At 43.6% G+C, this 22,429-nt stretch overlaps 1 protein-coding gene across 1 annotated transcript in view; it reads left to right on the top strand.

Annotated features, from left to right (window-relative positions):
* niban2b (niban apoptosis regulator 2b) overlaps positions 1-21,709 on the top strand; it is a 67,441-nt gene extending 45,732 nt beyond the window's left edge. Inside the window, exons 6-14 of the mRNA XM_083645257.1 lie at positions 4,384-4,499; positions 11,153-11,257; positions 11,341-11,503; positions 12,852-13,039; positions 13,990-14,145; positions 16,053-16,166; positions 16,893-17,000; positions 17,528-17,639; positions 19,105-21,709. Of these exons, the coding sequence (XP_083501383.1) occupies positions 4,384-4,499; positions 11,153-11,257; positions 11,341-11,503; positions 12,852-13,039; positions 13,990-14,145; positions 16,053-16,166; positions 16,893-17,000; positions 17,528-17,639; positions 19,105-20,546 (2,504 nt within the window). The 3' untranslated portion in view covers positions 20,547-21,709. The remainder of the gene's footprint in view (positions 1-4,383; positions 4,500-11,152; positions 11,258-11,340; positions 11,504-12,851; positions 13,040-13,989; positions 14,146-16,052; positions 16,167-16,892; positions 17,001-17,527; positions 17,640-19,104) is intronic.
* Positions 21,710-22,429: the final 720 nt, after the last annotated feature.

Below are 22,429 nucleotides of genomic sequence, written 5' to 3' on the forward strand. Positions count from 1 at the left end.
TATAGCATATATTATATGGCATATATTATACGATGAATGCATCCAAATTGCATAGATACTGTCTCTGAGTGAGGTTTCTCGGGAATTAAAAGGAGAGTTTTTTTTGGATTGATTTGCAAAGTGAATACAGAACTGATGAAACAAACAATCTTGATCGTTCACTGGTCACAGGAATGCCGTACGGTCATTAACGCCTTGACCTGTGTTGCCGTTTCATTTTGGGTACTTTTGGGTCATTTTTGGTGATCTAGTAGGAATTGAAACTCCAAAAACAAGTTTCTAAAAACATCTCTCCTCCAAACCAGATTTTCATCGCTTGACTGGTTATTCTTAGCAACAATGTAGCCCGTTGATTTGAAGCCTGTATGAGGGGCGGTGAGGAGGCTGAAAGAGGAAACGACACCAATAGCCAGCGTGCCCCAGCTGTGACACAGGCCTGCTGTACTCTGTATGAATGGCTGAGTGACTCCATGTGTTGGCGTGCGTGCCACACAGAGGAGCGCTTCATTGCGTTGCCTTTGCCTTCTCCTTAACTGCTCTGTTAAACAAGGTGTTTGTCAACTAATTGCTGTTCTTGGGGTCAATAGGTCATTCTGTTTCACACACTTTTCATAATGGTGTTGATAGAGTGGCGGTATGAGGAGGCCTTGTGGCCTATATGTGAACTGTAAAGGCTAAGGGCCAATGTCCACCGGATGCAGTACAGCTCCGTGTGGCACCGAGTGAACAGACTCGCACCCGCGTCATCTCGTCAGACGCAAGCGGATCTGGCAAACATACGCATCCTTGTGTGAGGCAGTCCAAGACTCACCAAGCACCTGCCAAAATAATACCGTAAATTCCGGACTATAAGCCGCACCTGCAAAGTTGACTATTTTTTTCTTATATAAGCCGCACCGGACTATAAGCCGCGGGTGTTTTAATGGTATTTTTTTTTTTTTTTTTAATTGTGTTTTAATGTTTAATTACCATATGTAAGGGTTCATGCACAGAGGGGATTGTCGGGAAAGAGATGGCTGTTTGAGGAAGCTCCCATTTATTAACATTTCAACAAAACAACATAACACAACACCACCTGTGTTGTTTTTTACAGTGCACACAGTGTCATACAGTGTCATACAGTGTGGTGAAAAGAGGGCAAGAGAGGAAATTAAAACTTATTATAGTTATATAGGATTTATAGTTAGAAAGAGTGCTAAAAAAGAGAGATTTTTTTTTTTTTTTTTTTTTTTTTTTTAAATCCATAGATAAGCCGCACCGTTATATAAGCCGCAGGGGCCAAAAAAGGCCAAAAAACGGGAAAAAAGGTGCGGCTTATAGTCCGGAATTTACGGTACTTGGTGAACCATCCGTCGATATTGAAACTCTAATATTATTATTGCAGACGGATAAACCGGGTGCATTTTCGAGTAATGTTTTGCCTTTCTTGAACTGATTTAGTTTAATTTGTGCCAAAGATCTATTCTAGTTGTTTACCATTGTACTGCTTTTTTGTTGATGTTTGTACTGTACTCCACACCACGATGTGTGCTGTGTGGTCTAGAGCATTTTATTTTTTATTTTTTTTACAGACAACAGTTTTTACACATTAACCCTGAGGAGTCGCCGGATTGGGCCGATTTTCGGAAATATCGCGACATTTGGGAAATAATACAATTTTGAACATTTCCTTTCAGAGGCTGCAGCAGGCTCAGTTTTAAAGCCAGATTGAAGTTTCTGGTATCATATGAAACTAGAAGACCTAAGGAATGGATTTGTACCAACCATGTCATGCTAGTTTGTCAGGAAGGTAGCTAAATAACACTAACTAAATAACAAGTTAGGCTAAATTTTGGCGTGGGGAAAAAAACATTCTCAAAGGGGTCCTCTTTTCCACAGCCTAATGTTGGCAGGTGTGTGTGTGTATGTGTGTGTGTGTGTGTGTGTGTGTTTTATTTTATTATATATATATATATTCTTGTTTTACATAAGGAAAAGTTTGGGAACCCCTGGTCTAGAGTAAATAAATCTGAATCTGGAAGGTGAATTTTAAAGGGTGGAGGAAAAAGCGAAATGGTATTAGGCGTTTTGCGGCAGGTGACTTGGCAGCGTCTGTCTCGTCTGTGTTGGTTTGGCCTCTCTAAGGCATCGTGTTCCTGGATGTCCTTTTTCCGGGCGGTGTGTTTTTTTGTGAGATTTGTGCATATTGAAACAAAACGCTGACTATTGCATATTATGTGATCCCTCTTTGCCCTTTCACCTAGTCTACAACTCTACTTAAGACCAAGGCACGGTTTGCCTCCAGGCCACTTGTTTAGTCTTTAAACTGAATAGAACAGTCTTGTAGTTTGACCCACGCTTAAGTGTGAGCGAGCTCTAATGATTGTGTGTGTGTGCGTGTGTGTGTGTGTGCGTGTGTGTGTGTGTGTGTGTGTGTGTGTGTGTGCGTGCACGTGCGTGTGTGTGTTATTAAGATACTCGTGGAGAGACTCGTAATGGTCCCAATTTGGGGTCTGGTAGAAATCCCCTCATACCATAGGAGGTCAAGTCAAGATAACTCCCCCCTTTTTACACACAGCTCTGAGGGGCTTTGGACTTCCTGCCTCGGGCTCTGCTAGGAACTCTGGTCCCATCACCGCCCTCCCCCACACACACACACACACACACACACACACACACACACACACACACACACACACACACACACACACACACACACACACACACACACACACACACACACACACACACACACACACTTCCTGGCTTTGTCATAGTTGGGAATTTGCACACACACACACACACACACACACACACACACACACAGTCCAATGAGGCTTACCAGTGTTTGTAAATTGTCCTTTTTTTAAGGCCATCACTGAGTAGTTCGACGTGCTTTTCTGATTGGAGCCGCTTCACATTCGTCTTGGAAGCCAGACGTCTTCAGGAATGTGGGAATGTTTCACTTTTGGAGCGGTTCCTATTAAAGGCCCAGACGTTCTCACACACCCTTTGACTCCAGTGCTGCCAGCTGCCAATCAACAGCACACAACCACACACACACACACACACACACACCCACAAACACACACACACACACGCACGCACGCACACGTGAAGCTATTTAGATTGAACACGTAGCTCTGCAAATTGGGAAATGATGTCAGGATTTTTTAGGGAAGACGAGAACATTCACTTCTCTAAAAATGTCCCTCCCGGCTCCCGGTGCCGCGTCATTGCAACACTCTCAGAGGACAGACGGCCTCCAGTAGCTGGTGATGATGCTCTGGGATGAGTGATGGAACACATGCTGCTGCTGTATGGCTTTCACATCATGGAGGAGGAAACTGCTCTGTGTTTGGGGGGATGTGAGCAGTAGGTATTATTGCACCATAGATGGCGTTTTAATGATCTTCGTCGGGAAAGTTGGGTTGCTGCAGCAACGAATAGGATCAATCAAAACAAGAAGGAAAAAGGAGAATAGAAATAAGACCAGAGGAAATGGGTGGCATCAAACATCACAATTGCTCAAATGTGGTAAGAAAATATACGAATGAAAAGTACAATTACATCATGTAAGCAGGGTATACAGAATAATAGCAGTAGCATGCTGATGTATATGTATATTTATAAAACGGCTCTCTCAAATCAAGCAATCTGATTGGTTCACAGCCATTGTATAAATCCAATAACCGAGTCCAATAACCCATGGCCATGGGTTATTGGACTCGGTTATTGGTTGCCATGGCAACTCTCTTACTAAAAGCCTTTGGTTTAAAAAAAAACAAATGGCGGAGACAGCTGTCAGATCCTTGTGAATCGATCTTCGCTTATAACTTTACTAATACTTCGCAGAAAATGATGTTTTGTACAAGAATAGACGCGGGCTAATGTCTTAACCCCTCTCTCGCGCGCCCTCACTCTTAACCCCGCATTTCTAAATAAGACGTAACGTTACTTGGTGTCGGCATACGGCTCTGGTGTCGAGCTTTGCAAAAAGCTCTCAGCAAGCGCCAGGATTGGCCAATGTCGACTTCAGTCTCCAGAACGATCCAATCAAATCACCCGCACGTCTATCTTCTTGCTAGAGGTCCCGCCTTACAGTAGTGTTTCAACTGACTCTATCAGAATACGATGCCAGTCGGACTTATAGTATTATTATTATTATATTATTATACTTGGAAACCGTTTTATAAAAGCAATATAGCACTCGAGCAGCGTGGTGTTGTGGAATATATCCCGCTGGTAAGCTGTTATCCCACGAGGCCTGCGGCCTCGTGGGATAACAGCTTACCAGCGGGATATATTCTCCACAACACACTTGCTCTCGTGCTATATTGCTTAAGTATATTATGTATATGTGTGTATAATAAAAAGCCACCGATTTTCCCATCCCATGCTCAGGTTTGTCAGAGGAGAATAAGGTCCAGACGCCGGCCTTCACCGACGCAGTGCGACTCTACCGCCAGGCTCATGGGCACTACGGCACCTGGGAGATGATGTGTGGTATACCGTCGCAGGTAAGCAAAAAGCACCGGTAATATCTATCTCTTTATTGGACCGGCCGATAATTCAATCATCATCATCATCATCATCATCATCATCATCATCATCATCATATGGTGATAATATGATGATTTTGCAAGATCATGAGAATTCTAAATATTACTTGAAAATGTAAGTTATGTTTGACATCACACCCAACATCACTGTAACATTCTGCCATATCGTGATATATGTTGATATCGGGGGGGATCTTTTATCGTTTATCACATACATGGGCAAACTACGGCCCGCGATGGAATTGCAATTTTCTTTTTTTTTCTTTTCTTTTTTTTTACACAGTGCACCTGAACGCAACATGCAAGATACCCGCTGAATAAGTGTCCAAATGTTCATGTCATTCTGGCCAATACTCCACTTCTGTTATAGCATTTCAGTCTGGAATATGGAATATCTTTCAATAATCTTTATGACTAAAAGGCTACATTGAATTAGAAATTTAAATAATTAACTCATTGGTTTTGGATTTATTTAGCTTCAAGACTGCATTTTTGTTCGTGTGACCCTCAACACAGGCTTTGATCATCCCGGGCCACTTACTGATACTTATGCTTAAATTAACCCACTCATATTCTGATTTATTTCAAGAAAAACATTTTGGCTAGTGGAAATTCTAATTGGCTGGTAACTTTAAAATCTAGCAGCCATATTGGCAGGTGGTCAAAAAGGTTAATTTCAAGCCCTGAGAGCAGGTGGTGACATAGGAGTGAGTGAGAAAAGGATGAAATATTGGTGGTTAAGACTGAATAATGACATCACAACTGTTAATTTAAAATGAGTTATTCCTCTAAACGTGGCTTCAAATGCACCAAATTTTTCACGCTGGCGCCGTTCGGCCCTCAGCAAAACCTGGTAGCGAGGACATTTTTTGTGGCCCTCTCTATCATCAAAGTTACCCATCCATGGGTTACGGCATGACAATATTTGTTTGGCCCCGGCAACAATCTGGGTTTCTCATGTGGCCCCCCATGAAAAATAATTGCCCACCCCTGGTTTATCATGATATTGATTTCAACTCTACACCTCCACCTCTCTTTTTCTTTGTCTATCAATCTGTCTTTTTGCTGTTGCCAAGAGAGGATGGAAGAAAAACAGGCTAATATTCCTCTAATACTCTTAACTGGGACTCATAGTATCTCTGTGTTAATCAACACTGACTTTCTAGTGACCTTATCAGACTTGGTATTGACTTATTGCCTATGGTGTGTTGCTATGATAATGAAGCTCCTGAGAGTCCAGGTGTTTATTTGCAGCTAGGTGGTTCATTCTTAGTCATGCTTTGTGTGGCCAAAGGGCGAATAGAAAAAGCCTGTGTAGATAGTCTTGTTGCAGGCGGGTGTGGTCTGGCCGGGTTTCTACACCTCTGTCATATTGAACAGGTTTTTCTGGATGCTCTGTGCCTCAAACTCCATCACAATATCGCCAGCATTGATATCAGAATCACAATCACTTTTATTGCCACAGTATGCAAGTTACATACGAGGAATTTGTCTTAGTGTCTGTATGCAGCGTAGCGGACACATCAATATACAGAGATAAGAAGTAGGAAGATAACTAAAGACAATCACAAAGTTGCAATCAAATCGAGTAAATATATATAATATGTACATGAGTGGAGAAGTGTCCTGTGGATGATAAATATGAATTTACGTCGAATTTACATGAGATTTACAGACTATAGGCGGTGAATTTACATGAATTTACAGTCCGAGTTAAATAGGAGTTTACATTGAATTTACATGAGATTTACAGTCTAAGTTAAATAGGCATTAAATAAGCAGTGAATTTACATGAATTTACAGTCCCAGTTAAACAGGCATTAAATTAGATATGAGTTACAGTTTTATGGGGGGAGGGGGGTTCAGCTGAGTTTAGGAGGAGGTAGTGGGTTTGCGGGTCGGTGTTGGTGTTGGTGAGGTCCTTGGTGGAAGGGCTTTCCGGGCCTTGTTGGTGAGGCTGACGGCGGTTGGGAAGAAGCTGGTCTTGTGGCGAGTGGTTCTGGTCTTGGCAGACCTCAGTCTCTTGCCGTGGGTGAGTGTCTTAAAGAGATTGTGGCCAGGGTGGGAGTGGTCGGCCATGATCTTGCAGGACCGCTTCAGTGTCCTGGCTGCGTGCAGGTCCTGGAGGGATGGCAGGTTGCATCCGAACACCTTCTCAGCACAGCGGATGATTAATGTCTTTGAGGGTGGCAGCAGCATACCAGACGGTGATGGAGGAGGTGAGGATGGACTCAACGATGGAGGTGTAGAAGTGCACCATCGTGGCCTTTGGCACTTTGAATTTCTTCAGCTGACGCACAAAGTACATCCTCTGCTGTGCCTTCTTGGTGAGAGCTCTGATGTTCAGCTCCCATTTCAGGTCCTGGCTGATGATGGTCCCCAGGAAGCGGAAGGGCTCCACAGTGTTGACTGGGGAGTCACCCAGGGTGATGGGGGAAGGTGGTTCCTCCTGTAATCCACAATATTTCTTCACACTTTAAAGCTAGAGTGCGTAAATGAACGAACATTGCCAAACGAGTTCCCACAAGATTAAGCCTATCAGCGCCTGCTGATTTCCACTTAGCCTTCTGCTAACTTGAATGGGGATAAATAATTCAGTCGCACGCCTCTTCTAAACCTTCCAAATGTTATTGCACCAAATGTCTCAAATTCTGAAGGGAAACAAGTAATTTTGCGGGGTTTGTGTGATGCTCAAAACTATGTATCCACTCTTCGCAGCCACGACGCAGTAGGCTATGGCGTAGCCTACGACACGTGCTGCATTCACATGATCCCTTTGTCCCATTTCCAGAGTTGGGAAGTCGTTCTTCCTCTGTGTGTTCATGAGCTTTTCAGTTGTAATGTGGAAACAACATGGATGCTACAAATAAGATGTGTTGCATTCTATTGCTCAGAGCATTTAAACCAGTGGTTGCCAACCGCCGGGCCCCGGACCGGTGCCGGTCCGCAAACCATTTGCTGCCGGCCCGTGGGGAAGCTATTAAATAATACACAGGACAAGATGTTACTATCCCTTGTGCCAAAATCTGAGGAAAAACACATTTAGAAGCCCAATCCAGAATAAAACAAGCTAACAGGCTAACAAACTAATAAACAAGACACAAATCACCAGTTACCTACCCTAGCCAACAGCAGTATGAAGCATGTCATTGGGGTTTTCAAGTGGGCACCTCCCTTCACCGATGTTTCGTTAAGTTAGGCCCACGACACCTGGAAACACCCCCCTCCATGCTACCACCGCACAACTGCATATTACCTCACCATCTAAGCCTAGCTATCCAGGTCGGTTCGGTATGACATTCTCAACTACACCACCAGTACCACTGTCAATGGTACTGGTGAGGTAGAGAGAGAGAGAGCTCTCGCTCGCTCTCCCCACACACACACACACACACACACACACACACACACACACACACACACACACACACAGACACACAGACACACACACACACACACACACACACACACACAGACACAGAAACACCGGGCACACACACAGACCTTGAAAGTAAAAAGACAGGAGCAAAGAGAGGATGATAAAACGTGCTTTTCTCCAGCACGCATTAAAAAGAGCCGGATCTGGATCGCTTAAATTGCACGTCGGGTTACAATGCACACCTCTTTTGTGTAGTAAAAAACACTAAGTGAAATCATAAAGTGTTGCAAACACATTTCTATAATGATATGTAGGCTATTGATTTGAAAAAACAATGTCTCAGAGACATGAGAGAGAAAGAGGAATAAACAGGCTGTGCTGTGTGTGGGAGACACATTGGTGAGTTAATATTTTCATATTATCTTCATGCAAGGAAAATATGCCCTCTATATTTGATAATGTATGCAAATGTGCGCCAGGCGTTTCATATCCAATTCGAGATCGAGACAAAAAGGAGGAGGGGGTGTGTGTGAAGTGATGTCACTCAACTGCAAATGATGTCACGCAGTTGCTCGACTGTGAATTCATCAGGCGGTTGTGATGTCATCAGTGATGTCACTCGAGCATCTTCTTCTTTTAGTTAAAATTGGTTAAGTGGTGTCTGTCTGCACCGCTTACTTCAGCACCACCTGGGTGTGATTTTTATCTACACTGTACTGATCTAGATGTTTAGAATAGAATGGCCCTCCAAAATGATGGCTGCTCACCTGTAGAGCAGGTTAAAGTAGCCAGTCACAGCTACATGTGAAGTGATTATTTGGCTAGATGGTTGGTGTTCATTTCCACTCTTAGAAAATAAGATTAATTAGGGTTCAATATCAAACTTAAGGTTCTATATAATTTACCAAAGAACCCCGTGTCTAAAAAGGTTCTATACAATTTCAAGACAAAGAACCCTTGTTCTTCTTAAGGTGTCGACTGATTGGTGGACCCAAAGGGTTCTATATAGAACCCCTATTTTTTAGCCCAGGGTTCTATATTGTTTAAAAAGTGGTTCTATATAGAACCCTGAAATGGTTCTATAATGTTTAAAAAGTGGTTCTATATAGAACCCCAAGGGTTCTTTTAAATGAACCATCTGAAATGGTTCTACATTTTAGGGTTCCAAATACTGTACGTACCATGCTATAGAACCCTTAAAGGTTCCATATAGAACCGCTTCTTCTAAGAGTGTAAACCTTCCCTTCACATGGCGAGCTAACGGGTCATGTCAGTCATCCACACACCGTCTTCCTGTTCTGTGTTTTATCAGGAAATGGGCCAGACGTACAGTTGCAGCTGTTGTAGAGGCCCCGCCCCCACTTTGAGCTGCACACTTTGTAGAACTGACGCGGCACTTCCCAACAGGAAGTGTTTGGAACGCTCAAGTGCAGCTTCCACTTTTCTTTCGACCGTCAGTAGCTGTTAGTCAGCTGAGAAGCACTGCAGTTTTTGTGCAGTTTTCTGTATAACGCTCAAAAGAATTGTCTGCGCTTGTAATGTGGATGTGTAATAGATGTCATGGGGTCATTAAATGCATGAAGCAGGTTTATCTACAAAAATGACCACCAGCACTATTTTCTTCCTATAACTGATGTCCATAGCGTACCGCAGGGATGACGTATTTTTGTAGTCGGAGGGCGGAAGTCCCGGCCGGACATGTTGGATCTTAACGTGAATCGTTTTCTGAAAATCGTGTTTAAAAAAACTTGTTTACGTTTCAAAAGTCATAAAAGTGATTCACGTTTGTGAAGATTATTATCCTGCTGAACACAAATGACCACTCCCATAAACTTTTGTTAACCACAGACCTTATTTTATGCATTTAGCTAAAACACCATTCACTTTCCCGCTGAAGATGCAACATTCAACCTGCAACCGGACCCATTCCTGCAGTTCTCTATAGCTTTTTATCAGTCAGGTTAAAACGGAACAATATGCATACTGCACAAAAAAGAGTTTGATAATAAATATCAACACTATTTCATTACATGCTCTTTTAAAAACAAAAGTATACACAGCCTTCATTTTGTGTTGTTTTATGTTTAACCCACCAAGTCGAATTACAGATCCTTTCCAAAAAATTTGAATATCATGGAAAAGTTTTTTTTTTCCATAATTCCTTTCAAAAAGTGAAACTTTCATAGATCATAGATTCATTACACACAAAGTGAAATATTTCTAGCCTTTATTTGTTTCATTCTTCATAATTTTGGCCTACAGCTCCAAAAAACAAACAAACAGTATTTCAAGAAATTAGAATAGTGTGAAGAAAATCAGCAGTTACTTCTCAGTTATGACTGACTCCATGCAGCCTCAGTCCACTCCCTCTGAATCTCCGCCAATTTTTTTTAAATGTCTTTGCTTGACAATCCACTGATATTCAAATTTTTTGGAAAGGATCTGTAATGTGCAAACTTACTTGGCCACTAAAACGTATATTCAGATTCTAATGCATTGTAGATGCAGGATAAATGCGTGAATTAAGAGTACAATGCCTACTACTGTACAGTGAAGCCAGCTGTATCTTATACAATTATTCTCTTCTGCAGGAATGCGAGTGATGGTTCCCTTTAGGCTAACACTTAGCGGAGAAAAGCATGTTGCAAATATAATTCATTATAAAACATTCACATGTTCTCATCCACATGATGCCTGGCCTCACCTCACCTCCGACTGTAATCCTATGACTTGTGTTAGTACGTTCTATTTAATATTACCCGGCATTATTTGCACACATCTGCTAAAAATGCCTGCAAAAAGGCTTCGGTTCAATATTTGCAGCAAATTGTGAGTATTTTAATGATAGTTTCACCATGATCACTCTACCTACAATACAGGAATTCTGGACAAACTCAGATCTGGCAATAAAGATCTTCTCAGATTTGGGTCTGTTGCCCTGATGTGATTTAGGTCTGAGTGGGGGTCTGTTGTCCTGATGTGTTTTGGGTCTGAGTGGGGGTCTGTTGCCCTGATGTCTAGTAAATTCAGGATCCTTGATATGAAAGGGGTTGAGAATCACTGATGTAGACTGCCCTTCTGCTCTGAGTGTGCCGCCCTGTTGCCCCTGTATGTAATTATCTTAGCATGTTAGTAACTTGCCAATACGTCGTCTACACCAGCGTCACCATGATTGAGTTAAAGCGGTGATTGTGATCCTCTGTGTAACTTATACGTGTCTGTTTCCCTGCAGATTCTGTCCAACCTGGTGATGGATGGTCTCCTCAATGAACTAAGGGAGCTCATCTCCCCTCGACTCAAAGGCAAGATGCACGAGAGGCAGAGGAACTGGATGCTGGTGAGTCCAGGGTTTGATATGGATTTTTAAAAATATTTAAAAGGACACACCCTGAATTGTTTTGTGTGTGTGTGTGTGTCCAGATCAGTGACGCGGTGTACGGCCTGGTGCAGCGCCAGTGCCAAGCCCAGTACGAGGCTGTGGTGCAGCGGTGTGAGGCGGGACGTCCCGTGCTGCAGACCTCCATACGAACAGACATGGACCAGATCATTACCTCCAAGGAGCACGTCACCAACAAGATCCGAGGTCAGTTGGAGGAAAAAATGTCATGAGCTTAAATACAATCAAATAAAGAACACTGTGAAATTAAGCTCAACTGAAACTTGCATGTTGGTTTTGCTAGTTGACCCTTGACCCGTCACCTCAAACAGCTTTACAGCCTGTTTACATGTAGTTTGACAGCATGTAGTTTGACACCTCAAACAGCTTTACAGCCTGTTTACCTGTAGTTTGACAGCATGTAGTTTGTCACCTCAAACAGCTTTACAGCCTGTTTACATGTAGTTTGACAGCATGTAGTTTGACACCTCAAACAGCTTTACAGCCTGTTTACATGTAGTTTGACAGCATGTAGTTTGACACCTCAAACAGCTTTACAGCCTGTTTACATGTAGTTTGACAGCATGTAGTTTGACACCTCAAACAGCTTTGCAGCCTTGTCACAGAGCAGGGACCACGCAGACCAGCAGCATTCCTTGCACTGCTCATGCTGGAAGATGTCAGTGGTAGTTCTGTCGCAATGACATAGACCTTATTCGATTGACGTCACTCACGTACGGGCACGCCCACCGCCGCCATATTGTTGACATAGCGCTGCAGCTTTAAGTGACAGCCTATGTGAGAGCAGCGTTTATAGGAAGCTAGCCGCCGTTAGCGTTACCTGTATCGTTCCAATTGTGTTCGGATGGTGACCTGCGTTAGGCATGGCTGTAGTAATGACAGCAATAAAGTCCCTGTGGTTTGTTTCTATCTCTACCGTCCTCAGACGTGAAGGGAGCGAGACGGAGGATACGTCAGCAGCACAGGAGATGTGTGGATAGTTAGGAGCGACAGGTGAAACTTTCTGACAGCTCCTCACAGCAAAGTCTGTTCACCTGGTTTTTTCTTTTGTTTATTATTACAGGCATTAACGGCAGCATACAAACAACAACTCTGGGGTTTTTATTGCTGTCATCACTATCGCTATTTTGTAATGGAACAGAAACGACAATAAGGCCGTTACTATAGTTGTCAGCTGCAGGACGGTATGTCAACAATATGGCGCTGTCCGGGGTTAGCGAATAAGGTCTATAATATGGAAGGATTCCACAGGAGATGTGAGGACTTTATCAATAATCAATCAGATACAGCGAAGAAACAAATAAGAGGGACTATAAATAAAAAACAGAGCCTATGGAGTATATTGTAGTTGCAAACCCAACTCCAGTTCACATACTATATTTGTTGTTCTGTAGTGGAGTGGGCAGTTGGCATCCATAATATTGACCAAACTACCGACCAAGATCTTCAAATCCAGTCAACGAGCTACGATCCTGCACAATAACCTCCATTTATTTTCTTCCCTCATGTACCCCACCTTCCAACCCCCCTCCAGCGGTGGTCCTCCCCAAGGCAGAGAAGCTGCTGAAGGTGAGCATCCAGCCCTACATCAGCTCCATCCTGGAAGCCCTGATGGAGCCCACCAGCCGGGGCTTCTCCGAGGTCCGCGACGTTTTCTTCAGGGAGCTGGTGGACATGAGCAAGAACACCCTCAACGAAGGCACCAAGGAGACTGTGGCAGAGGTGAGGAGATGGAGGGAAGGAGGGAGGGAGGGAGGGAGGGAGGGAGGGTGTTTCTGAGTCCAGTGTTCATGAGTAATATAGCTTGGTATGTCAAAGAAAAAAGACCAGTGAGGGCAAATCTCTAGAAGGACAATCTGGTTCAGTGGATGGTGCCATAACTCCATCACAACAAAAGGCATCCAGCCATTTGGGCAAGTTAGGAAGAGGGAGCTAGCCAAACTAGCATGCTTTGAACTGAGAGACCAATATGAATTTAGACCACTTACTGAATAGTCAACCATGAGAAAGTGGACTTGTGAACATCCCCATTGGTGGTACCAACTGGCAAGTAACTGGATTCTGAGGATTCTTGAATACCCAGCACACAGCACACACGTTTACCAACCCAACTGCTCCATGATCATTTTGTACAGTACCAAATGATAGCAATGGGACAAGAGGAAATGGAATCGTTTTTGACAAATGGAAATGTCTTCCTTTGAGCTAAATTGATACTTTAGACTTTATACCTTTTTGATTTTGATTTTTAAGATGCTAAAACCATATTGAGGATGGGATGCTCTGGTATTCTTATGATAAGAGTGCAGTCAGAGCGAAAATGACAACTTAGACAAGTATCAACACTGCATGATGTTAGTAGGATTCAAACCCACTCCACCATTCAAAAGACCTGAAATCCCAGCAGCACCTTGGATCACTTGACCGTCCAACTGAGATGTGCAGGCAAGACTTCTTGGACATCCTGTAGTGTATGGATATTTGGCATAAATCAAGGAGTGTGATCTGCTTCTGTTCAGAAAAGTAGATGTGATGTCGAAATTAACTTAAGCAGAGTATCCATCCAGTGATTTGTATTGGTGAGGACAAACTTTTAGAAGGGTTCAGGGTCCAACGTGGTTCATTGAATACCATATTTAACAAACTGTCCCCCCCCCCCCCCTCCTCCGCAGCACATGGAGAAGATCAGCATGCTGGCCTTCCACCCGGTGAAGATGCAGAGCTGCTATGAGAAGGTGGAGCAGCTGAGCATGGACGGTCTGCAGCAGAGGTTCGACGTGTCCAGCCCCTCGGTGTTCGTGCAGCGGGCCCAGATCCTCATGAGAGAGGTGAGGCTCTCCACTCTCGAGTCTCTTTGTGTTTGATCGCTCTTCTGCCTCGCGGTCGGCAGTAACGAAAGCCCAGGTCGCACTGGTGAGGCTGAAAGACCCCTCCCTCATGTGACAGGCCCCTCCCTCATGTGACAGGCCCCTTCCTCAGGCCTGGTGTTTGTGGCCCCGCTGTTTCCACTGAAGTCCTTGAAAGCTTGGGAGTCTGTTGTCTGTTGTGGCCGAGAGTCTTAAACACGCCCTCTGGTCAGCAAGTGGTACACTGCAAAAAGTGACCGACTTATTATTATTATAGGTTATTTAATCTTGTCTGCAGACTTGTCAAGCTCATTTTAGGATTTTCTCTTTTTTTTCCCCACCTCTTTTTTTAATCAGCTTATTGCACTTAGAGATCATTTCACCGGCTTTTCAACTGATTTGACCACCACCTCCCAGGAGAATGTCATGTTTCAGGACATTTCCTTGGTAAAAGTGAAAATGTCTTAAAGGATGTTTCTTGTTTTTACGATGATTTCTTGAAAGAAGACATAATGGCAAGTATCAAGTTGAAATGTATTGAAACCAGCTAAATGATCTGCCAGTGTAGTGACATCATTTGATTAAAGATATCCCAAAAGAAGCTTGATAGGTCTGGAAACGACGGTAACGAGGAGAAATGCTGCCACTGACCTGAAATAATTACACTTGTTTTCCATGCAGTTTCTGAATTTTTTAAAAAGTAGTAACTAGTATCAAGAAAATAGCACTTAAAATGATCATTTGGCATGTTTTTTTTCCCACTTTAAGAATTTATTTGTTTATTTTAAGGCTCAAAAGTAGATTAATGACTTGTTAAGATGTGCGTGTAGTTGTATGAGTATTGAGACACAACAACAACCCTTTTCCATACTTTTCCAGATATTTTTGTTAAACTCCAAAACTCCTACTAGAAATAACTGGTTTAATTTTCCACATGTTTCCAGACTTGCATCTTCAGGGAAAAGATCCTAGAGTCAGGCATTCACCCACTCACCCCCCATGGAGAAATCACTCAGCCTGGCCTCCACAGCGGGGCCGGACGGGGGAAAGGAGGGGGTGTTTAGAGTTTTCTTCAAGGTCACCCAGAGTTCAAACACTAACATGAACCAAAGACTTTACAAACTACATAAACATAAGCCCTTGAAACCTCCCATTGGGAGTCCTACACTGTTTAAGAAAAATGTCCTTAACATAGTTTCATCTAGTATTGGGTTTTAAAGTATTTTTTTTCATACAACAGGACAAATACAAAGCTTGTAAGGTACAATAGCTGTCCATCTTATGTCATCTTAAAGTGATATTTATCCTAAAATAGATGTCATCTGCAGCAAAGTGACACAAACTCACCTTTTCTGCGTTTTTAACATGCCAGTTTTGCATTGTTTCGATACAAAATGATTTGACGGCTTAGCACGTTTGAATTACTTACTGGGGGGGGGATGGGCAAGCATAGACTAGTTTTGGTTGGAGTCAAGAGTGGGAACAGGATTCATCTTGTGCAGCTGCATAAAGTAGTAGAGCAGATTCTAATGCTGCACTTATAGTGGGATTACAAGGGAGAGAGCGCCCTCTAATGGTGACTCAAGTGAATCACAAGTACAATGAATGTTAGGAGGAACTTGCCTTGGTGATGCTGGTGCAAAGACATGTGAAATAATCAAAGCATACATCGAATAATATAAGTATATGCAGACGTGCATGGTACAGAGACAACAGTAATATAATAATATAAGTATATGCAGACGTGCATGGTACTACAGAGACAACAGTACTTCACATTCAATGCTACTAAGGCCTTGACCTTTGACCTCCTTCATTTTAGTTGCTCTATTTGCATTTTTGTTGGCGATCTATGAATTGAAGCTGATTGGATTCTATTCTTCGTGCAGCAAATGGACGATGCGGTGTACACCTTTGAGCAGATACTTCACCAGAGTCTGGAGTCTCAGGGTACGGAGGGACTCTGTAAGACCATCCAGCGCTGCCAGGACCGAGTCATCAAGGTACAACGCGCACGCACGCACACACACATGCACGCACGCACGCACGCACGCACACACACACACACACGCACGCATGCGCATGCACGCACACACACACACACACACACAGGAGGCTGGCTCATATGGGCTTCTGAAGGCCTATACTGATACATTTGAATTGAATTAAATATGACCGTTTTCATGCCCAAAGAATCACAAGCAGTCCATGTTTCTTTCTGCCACAGAATGATGTTCTTGTCAGGGTGAAAATAGCTCTGAAGCAACATTTAGATCATCATTGGACAATAAATGCTCCAGTGAAGGCCAGACTAATGAAATTCTTTTAGGTGACTGGCCACTGAACAGCTTCCAGAAAATGTTCAATCCACAATATAGATCTCGTTTTGACATAAGTGAAAATCGATCACTGAATATTTCTAATATACAGTAGATGATTTCATACTAAAAAAAAAAAACGCTTTTTTCTGTGGGTATAAGTCTTTGGATACCCAATAACTTCAACCGTGTTCCATCATGATTTTACTTTCATGTCAGTCCAGCAATCATTTTGTAAGAGGAGGAGTCACTTTTTTAAAGTGGCGGTTTTGGAAAGAGACTTTGCACAGATTCACCATTCATTCTACACAAACATTCTGTTATGCTTTATTTATTTGTTTATTTACTTATTTATTTATTTATTTATTTATTTGTTTGTTTGTTTGTTTGTTTATTTGTGTTCATCCTCAGAAATTTGACTATGACAGCAGCTCGGTGAGGAAGCGTTTCTTCCGCGAGGCTCTCCTGCAGATCTTCATCCCCTACATGCTGAAGCAGCTGAGCCCCTCCTGCGCCTCTGTAAGTCCAGCACAGTCTGTTACTGAACTCTGCCTTCCACCCCCTGGAAGCATCATGGCAATTATACATATATCCAAAATGTGTTGGAGGGAAAAGTTGGTCAAAACGGAAAGGGGAAATAATGAGCGATGATAGGGGGATATCCCGGATGTCCCACCTTTTAGGCGGGACATCCGCTCGTATCTCCAATCACCTGCATCGGTTCGAACTTCCTCCGGTATGAAGCATCCCCCCCTCCCCCCAACTTCCTTTGTCCTTGTTCTGTGGGCGTGAATTACAGACTGTCTAAGCTGCATTTGCAAAATGTAGAAGAGACCGTTTGCAATTTGTAGCCTAACGTGTTGTAACAGTATTTGTCCAACAGATGGCAGCATGTAACTGAGTTTATCTTCACCATGATATCTGGATCAGAATGATCCTATCTTGATATACGGGTGGCTCAATATCAGCACGATAGGTCTGATAGGTCTGGGGTTGCCTAGATGCTGCTCTCCTAACCCCCATGTTAACTTGAATGTGAATTCCAGGAGCTGCCACGCTTCCAGGAGCTGATCTTTGAGGACTTCTCCCGTTTCATCCTGGTGGAGAACATCTTCGAAGAGGTGGTGCTGCACTCCGTCATGAAGGACATCATGATGGGTCAGTCTCATACCAGTCTGATGCACCCTGTCTGCTTCTGCTCTCTTACGCTTTATTGCACACGTATGGATTTGAAGCACATCCCATTTTGGTCATATAACTCCCTTGTTTCTAATGGGAGATTACTCAACAAATCATCTTGAGTCTTGATAAGTTGTTTTGAGTCTTAAAATCAAAGTGTAATTTGTAATTTGCCTTACTTGACACTGCACGCCCTGCGATGTGACTATAGCGCATGCACACATTAATGCAATATATATATATAGAGAGAGAGAGAACATACCAACAATCTGTTTATTAAATCAGGACTAATCAAACTTAAAGATTTAGTTGAATTACAGACATTGTTGGTTTTGTATAAAGCAAAAAGGAGGGTATTGCCAGAAAATTTGCAAAAGTTGTTTTTAGTTCGGTAGAAGAAGACCACAGAAGGAAATACAATTGTAAGCATCAGCATGCACGGACCACCTTAAAACAGATGTGTGTCTCAGTTATTGGTGTTAAACTGTGGAATTCTCTACCGAATGATTTAAAGGGTTGTGTGGGTATTTTTCAGTTCAAGAAGATTTATAGGAAAAGAACAATTAGACAATATGAAGTTGTTGGGTGAATTAACATTGTGTAATTGTTTGGGTGATTTCGCTGGTGATGTCATTGCTGATGACACCACTCACTGAGTGCTGTTTTGAACTCCTTGGGTGACGTCACTGGTGATGTCAATGTTAATGGTGTCGCTGATGACATCACTCATTGGGTCGGTCTTAAAATCAGAGCACATATATTATTATTTTTTGTCTTCTCACATGTGACCTATGATTGTGTCGCGATCACCAGGTTGGTAACTATTGTCGTAATGTTATTTAGCTTGTTATTGGGATTATTGTTTATGGAAACGGCAGACCATCATTTAAGTTTGAGAAAGGGGCAGGTATAATAAGTTCTCTTCTTCCTGCTCCTTTCCGGCCAATTTGTTGGTGTTGTGTATTGGTCGCAACGGGCGGGGGGGGGGGGGGGGGGGAATATATATATATATATATATATATATATATATATATATATACCGGTATATATATATATATGAAGAGTTCATTTGCAAAAGCAGGTATCTCCGTTTGGATTTTTTTATCGTTTTATTTGATATATTGATGTATTTATACTGTAATTAATTTATTTTTGGGAAATCATAACTAAAACATATTCATCTGATAATTTTCACATAAATCACCTCAATAATGTTTTCTATGTGCACTCCAGGGAGTATCAAACAGATGTTGTTTGTTCATTTTAAGAATGGCGTTGAACTCTTCATATATACATATATATATATATATATATATATATATATATATATATATATATATATATATATATATATATATATATATATATATACAGTATATATATATATCTTCATCTCATCCCTGTCCAAGCACTTTCTAAACAAACCTCTTTTCCCCGTCTCCAGCTGTGAAGGAGGCAGCGGTCCAGCGGAGACACAACCTGTACAGGGACAGCATCGTCCTCACCAACAGCGACCCCAACCTGCACCTTCTGGGCGAAAACCCTTCCATCGACTGGGCCGGGGAGTACGGAGCCCAGCAGCAGGAGGAGGCGGACGGAGCCGGGGAGGACGGCGAGGGCGAGGGCGAGGGCGAGGAATCCCAGAAGAGGAGGAGGATGAAGCAGGTGGTGTCCATGATCCAGGTGGAGGGCTCCCCGGTTCTTCCCGGCGAGTCGTGCGTGGAGGTGCCCGGCGTCGACTGCGTCCCGGAGGAGGAAGGAGAGGATGAGGACAGCCAAGCGGACAAGACAAGCCAGAGTGAGAACGGAACCAGCAGTCCCAAAACACCGGAGAACCCCCTCCCTCCTGCCCTGACAAACGGTTTGGTCCTGAAGGAGGAGGAGGCCAAAGAAGTCCCATCAGTGGGTGAATGTGCCACAGGAAGCGCCGTAGAGGTGGTGGATGACGCCGTGCAGAGAGAGGAAAGCCAGCCGGTGGCGGAGGAGGAACTCCCACACACCAACCAGGAGCCACCGTCAGCTTTAGAGGAGGCATTGCCACCTCCACCGCATCCTGAGGAAATCCCATCCGAAGCCACAGAAACAGAGCAGGGCACCGTGTCTGCACCGTGTCAGAGCCCCCCAGAGGCCACGCCGGACTTCCCCCCACCGCCCCATGACGACAGCGGCTTCCAGTCGCCCACAGGTGAGGAGGTGGAGGTGGTCGAGGAAGAAGAGGAGGAGGCGGTACCCTCCAGAAACGCTCCACCCTCCAGCACAGAGGATCCGCCCTCCAATACAGAGGCCCCAACCTCCAGCGTAGAGGCTCCGCCCCCCAGCACGGAGGCCACACCCTCCAATACAGAGGCCCCAGCCCCCAGCGTAGAGGCTCCGCCCTCCAGCACAGAGGCCACCCCCTGCAATACAGAGGCACCAGCCCTCAGCGCAGAGGCTCCGCCCTCCAGCACAGAGGCCACCCCCTGCAATACAGAGGCACCAGCCCTCAGCGCAGAGGCTCCGCCCTCCGGCGCAGAGGAGCCGCCCTCCAATACAGAGGCCCCAACCTCCAGCGTAGAGGCTCCACCCCCCAGCATAGAGGCTCCACCCTCCAGCTCGGAGGCCACAGCCTCCAATAAAGAGGCCCCGGCCCCCAGCGTAGAGGCTCCGCCCTCCAGCACGGAGGCCACACCCTCCAACACAGAGGCCCCGGCCCCCAGCTTAGAGGCTCCGCCCTCCAGCACAGAGGCAGCAGCCCTCAGCGCAGAGGCTCCGCCCTCCATCGCAGAAGCTCCGCCCTCCAGCACAGAGGCTCCACAGCCTGGAGAGGTGCACCCAGAGGTGGTGGGGGCGAGTGTCATCGCAGCACCGGAGACGAAACCTAAAGACTCTGAGAGCGGAGGGCAGTGAGGAAATGCTACCGTTTTGTGACCTAAACGGATTCCTCCCCCCCACCAGATTTTTCAACAAAGATGGAAGGACGTTTCAGGCCATTTTAGCCATAGGAGTCACCATCAGTTTCCATACCAGCTTTGGGGATAATAATCACTCAGCACATTTTCCCAGCCATTTTGACACACTATGACCGTTTATTTTCACCGAGCAGGGCTCGGTCGCTATTGTCATTTTCCTTTTAAACATTGCATTCCATAACAGAACAGCTTTAGCTATGCAGTCAGCTTTCAGCAACCTTTTGACTCCACACAATCATGAATCCAATGCTTTGTTTTGCATTAGCTCGGTGAGGAATTAGCACAGCGGACAAGCTTGTGTTCCTAAAGGTGTGTTGTACATATGCGCTAAGCTAACGGAACACCCCAGTTGAGGTGCCTTGGGTGAAATAATGCTATGCAAATGAATTGATGAGCTCAAAGTTGACGAGTCGGGCTTGTTTCTCTACTGTATCCTAGCTGTAACCTTCAGCAATTTGAGTTAGCGTGACATCTGTTGGTGTAAATATGCATTGGAAAAACCCAGTGAGATATCAGTAGCTCTAACCAAGTCTGACAAAAGAAATCATTCATACTTAGTGGTTGTTATTTTGCCATTATTAATACATTATGTCGTGTGAGCCTAAAAAATCATATTTGAAATAACCCAAAGCTGTATGTCTCCAGTCAGTTTCCGGTGGTGCGGGTAAGTGGAAGGTTAAAAAGTCTCAAAGTAGAGGATGTATTTTTGTTGTCTTTATTTTGTATCTCAAACCTAAATGACAATCTGTCAAATGTCTTGATGCATGGACTGATAACGTCTCGAGAGTTGACAATTTCTTGTGTATTTGTGGGAATAACACTATGTTACATGAGTTTATCCCTTTAACGAAGAAAGCTTATGTATATTATGTATAAATGCTACTATGGACGTGTGAACTTGTGGTCCCTCTCACTACCAAACAGTCATTTTACATAGTTTTATATCATTTCATCACCCCCCTCCCTCCCCCCAAGTTTTATTTATTGTTATTTTGCACTCTGTATTTTGTCCCGGACCCCCCCCCCCCCCCCTTTTCGACGAGTGTACTTTTAGATTTATTTTACTCTGTGTGACACAAATGACTGTTATTGATAATAATAAATCATTATCGATTAAATATACAAGTTTGTCCATGTGGTCTTTGTCTTACATTGTTATCAGGGTCCAGCAAGGGTCTATGATTGTATGGAACATTAATTTGAACACTTTTAGGTCTTGAGAAGTTTTGGAATTGAACAACAAAGTCTGGAAAGTATGGGAGGGAACTGTTATGCAGTCATGCAAATTGAGAATGAACATTGTATGTAGATGTAATGTAGGCCCTGGTTTAACGCATATATGTCTGTCCTTCACATCGTCAGATCGACTTCAAACTTGAGTGGGAGAGCATGATTTGTGAATGGGGGGATTACAAAAACACAAATCAAAACACTAAAATAAAAAGCAAGCAAGATGCCAAACATGAGAAAAAGCTTCTAAAATAGAGTGCCAAAGTGACGCCCTCTTCCAGGTTAGGCATACGATTTCATCTGCCATTCTTTTTTTGTAAAATGATTATAAAATAGTTTTAGTTGGTCAAACCAAGTGATTTGAATCAGGAGAGACCATAGAACATTTCACTCGGACCACATGGACCAAAACTAGGGGGAAAAAGAAAATAGATTTATTTTTATAAGCATTTTACGAATTGTAATTTAGATTGAAAATGGAATGGCGGATGAAATCCCTTGTTTCCAGAGTTTTGTTGGTATGCCTGAGGAGGGCGTAACTTTGGCACTCTGCGTTCCAAAGTCATGCTCTCTTCCAGATTCTGCATGTCG

The sequence above is a fragment of the Poromitra crassiceps genome (assembly GCF_964638095.1).
Source record: "Poromitra crassiceps genome assembly, chromosome: 10".
In the NCBI taxonomy this organism is placed as follows: Eukaryota; Metazoa; Chordata; class Actinopteri; order Beryciformes; family Melamphaidae; genus Poromitra; species Poromitra crassiceps.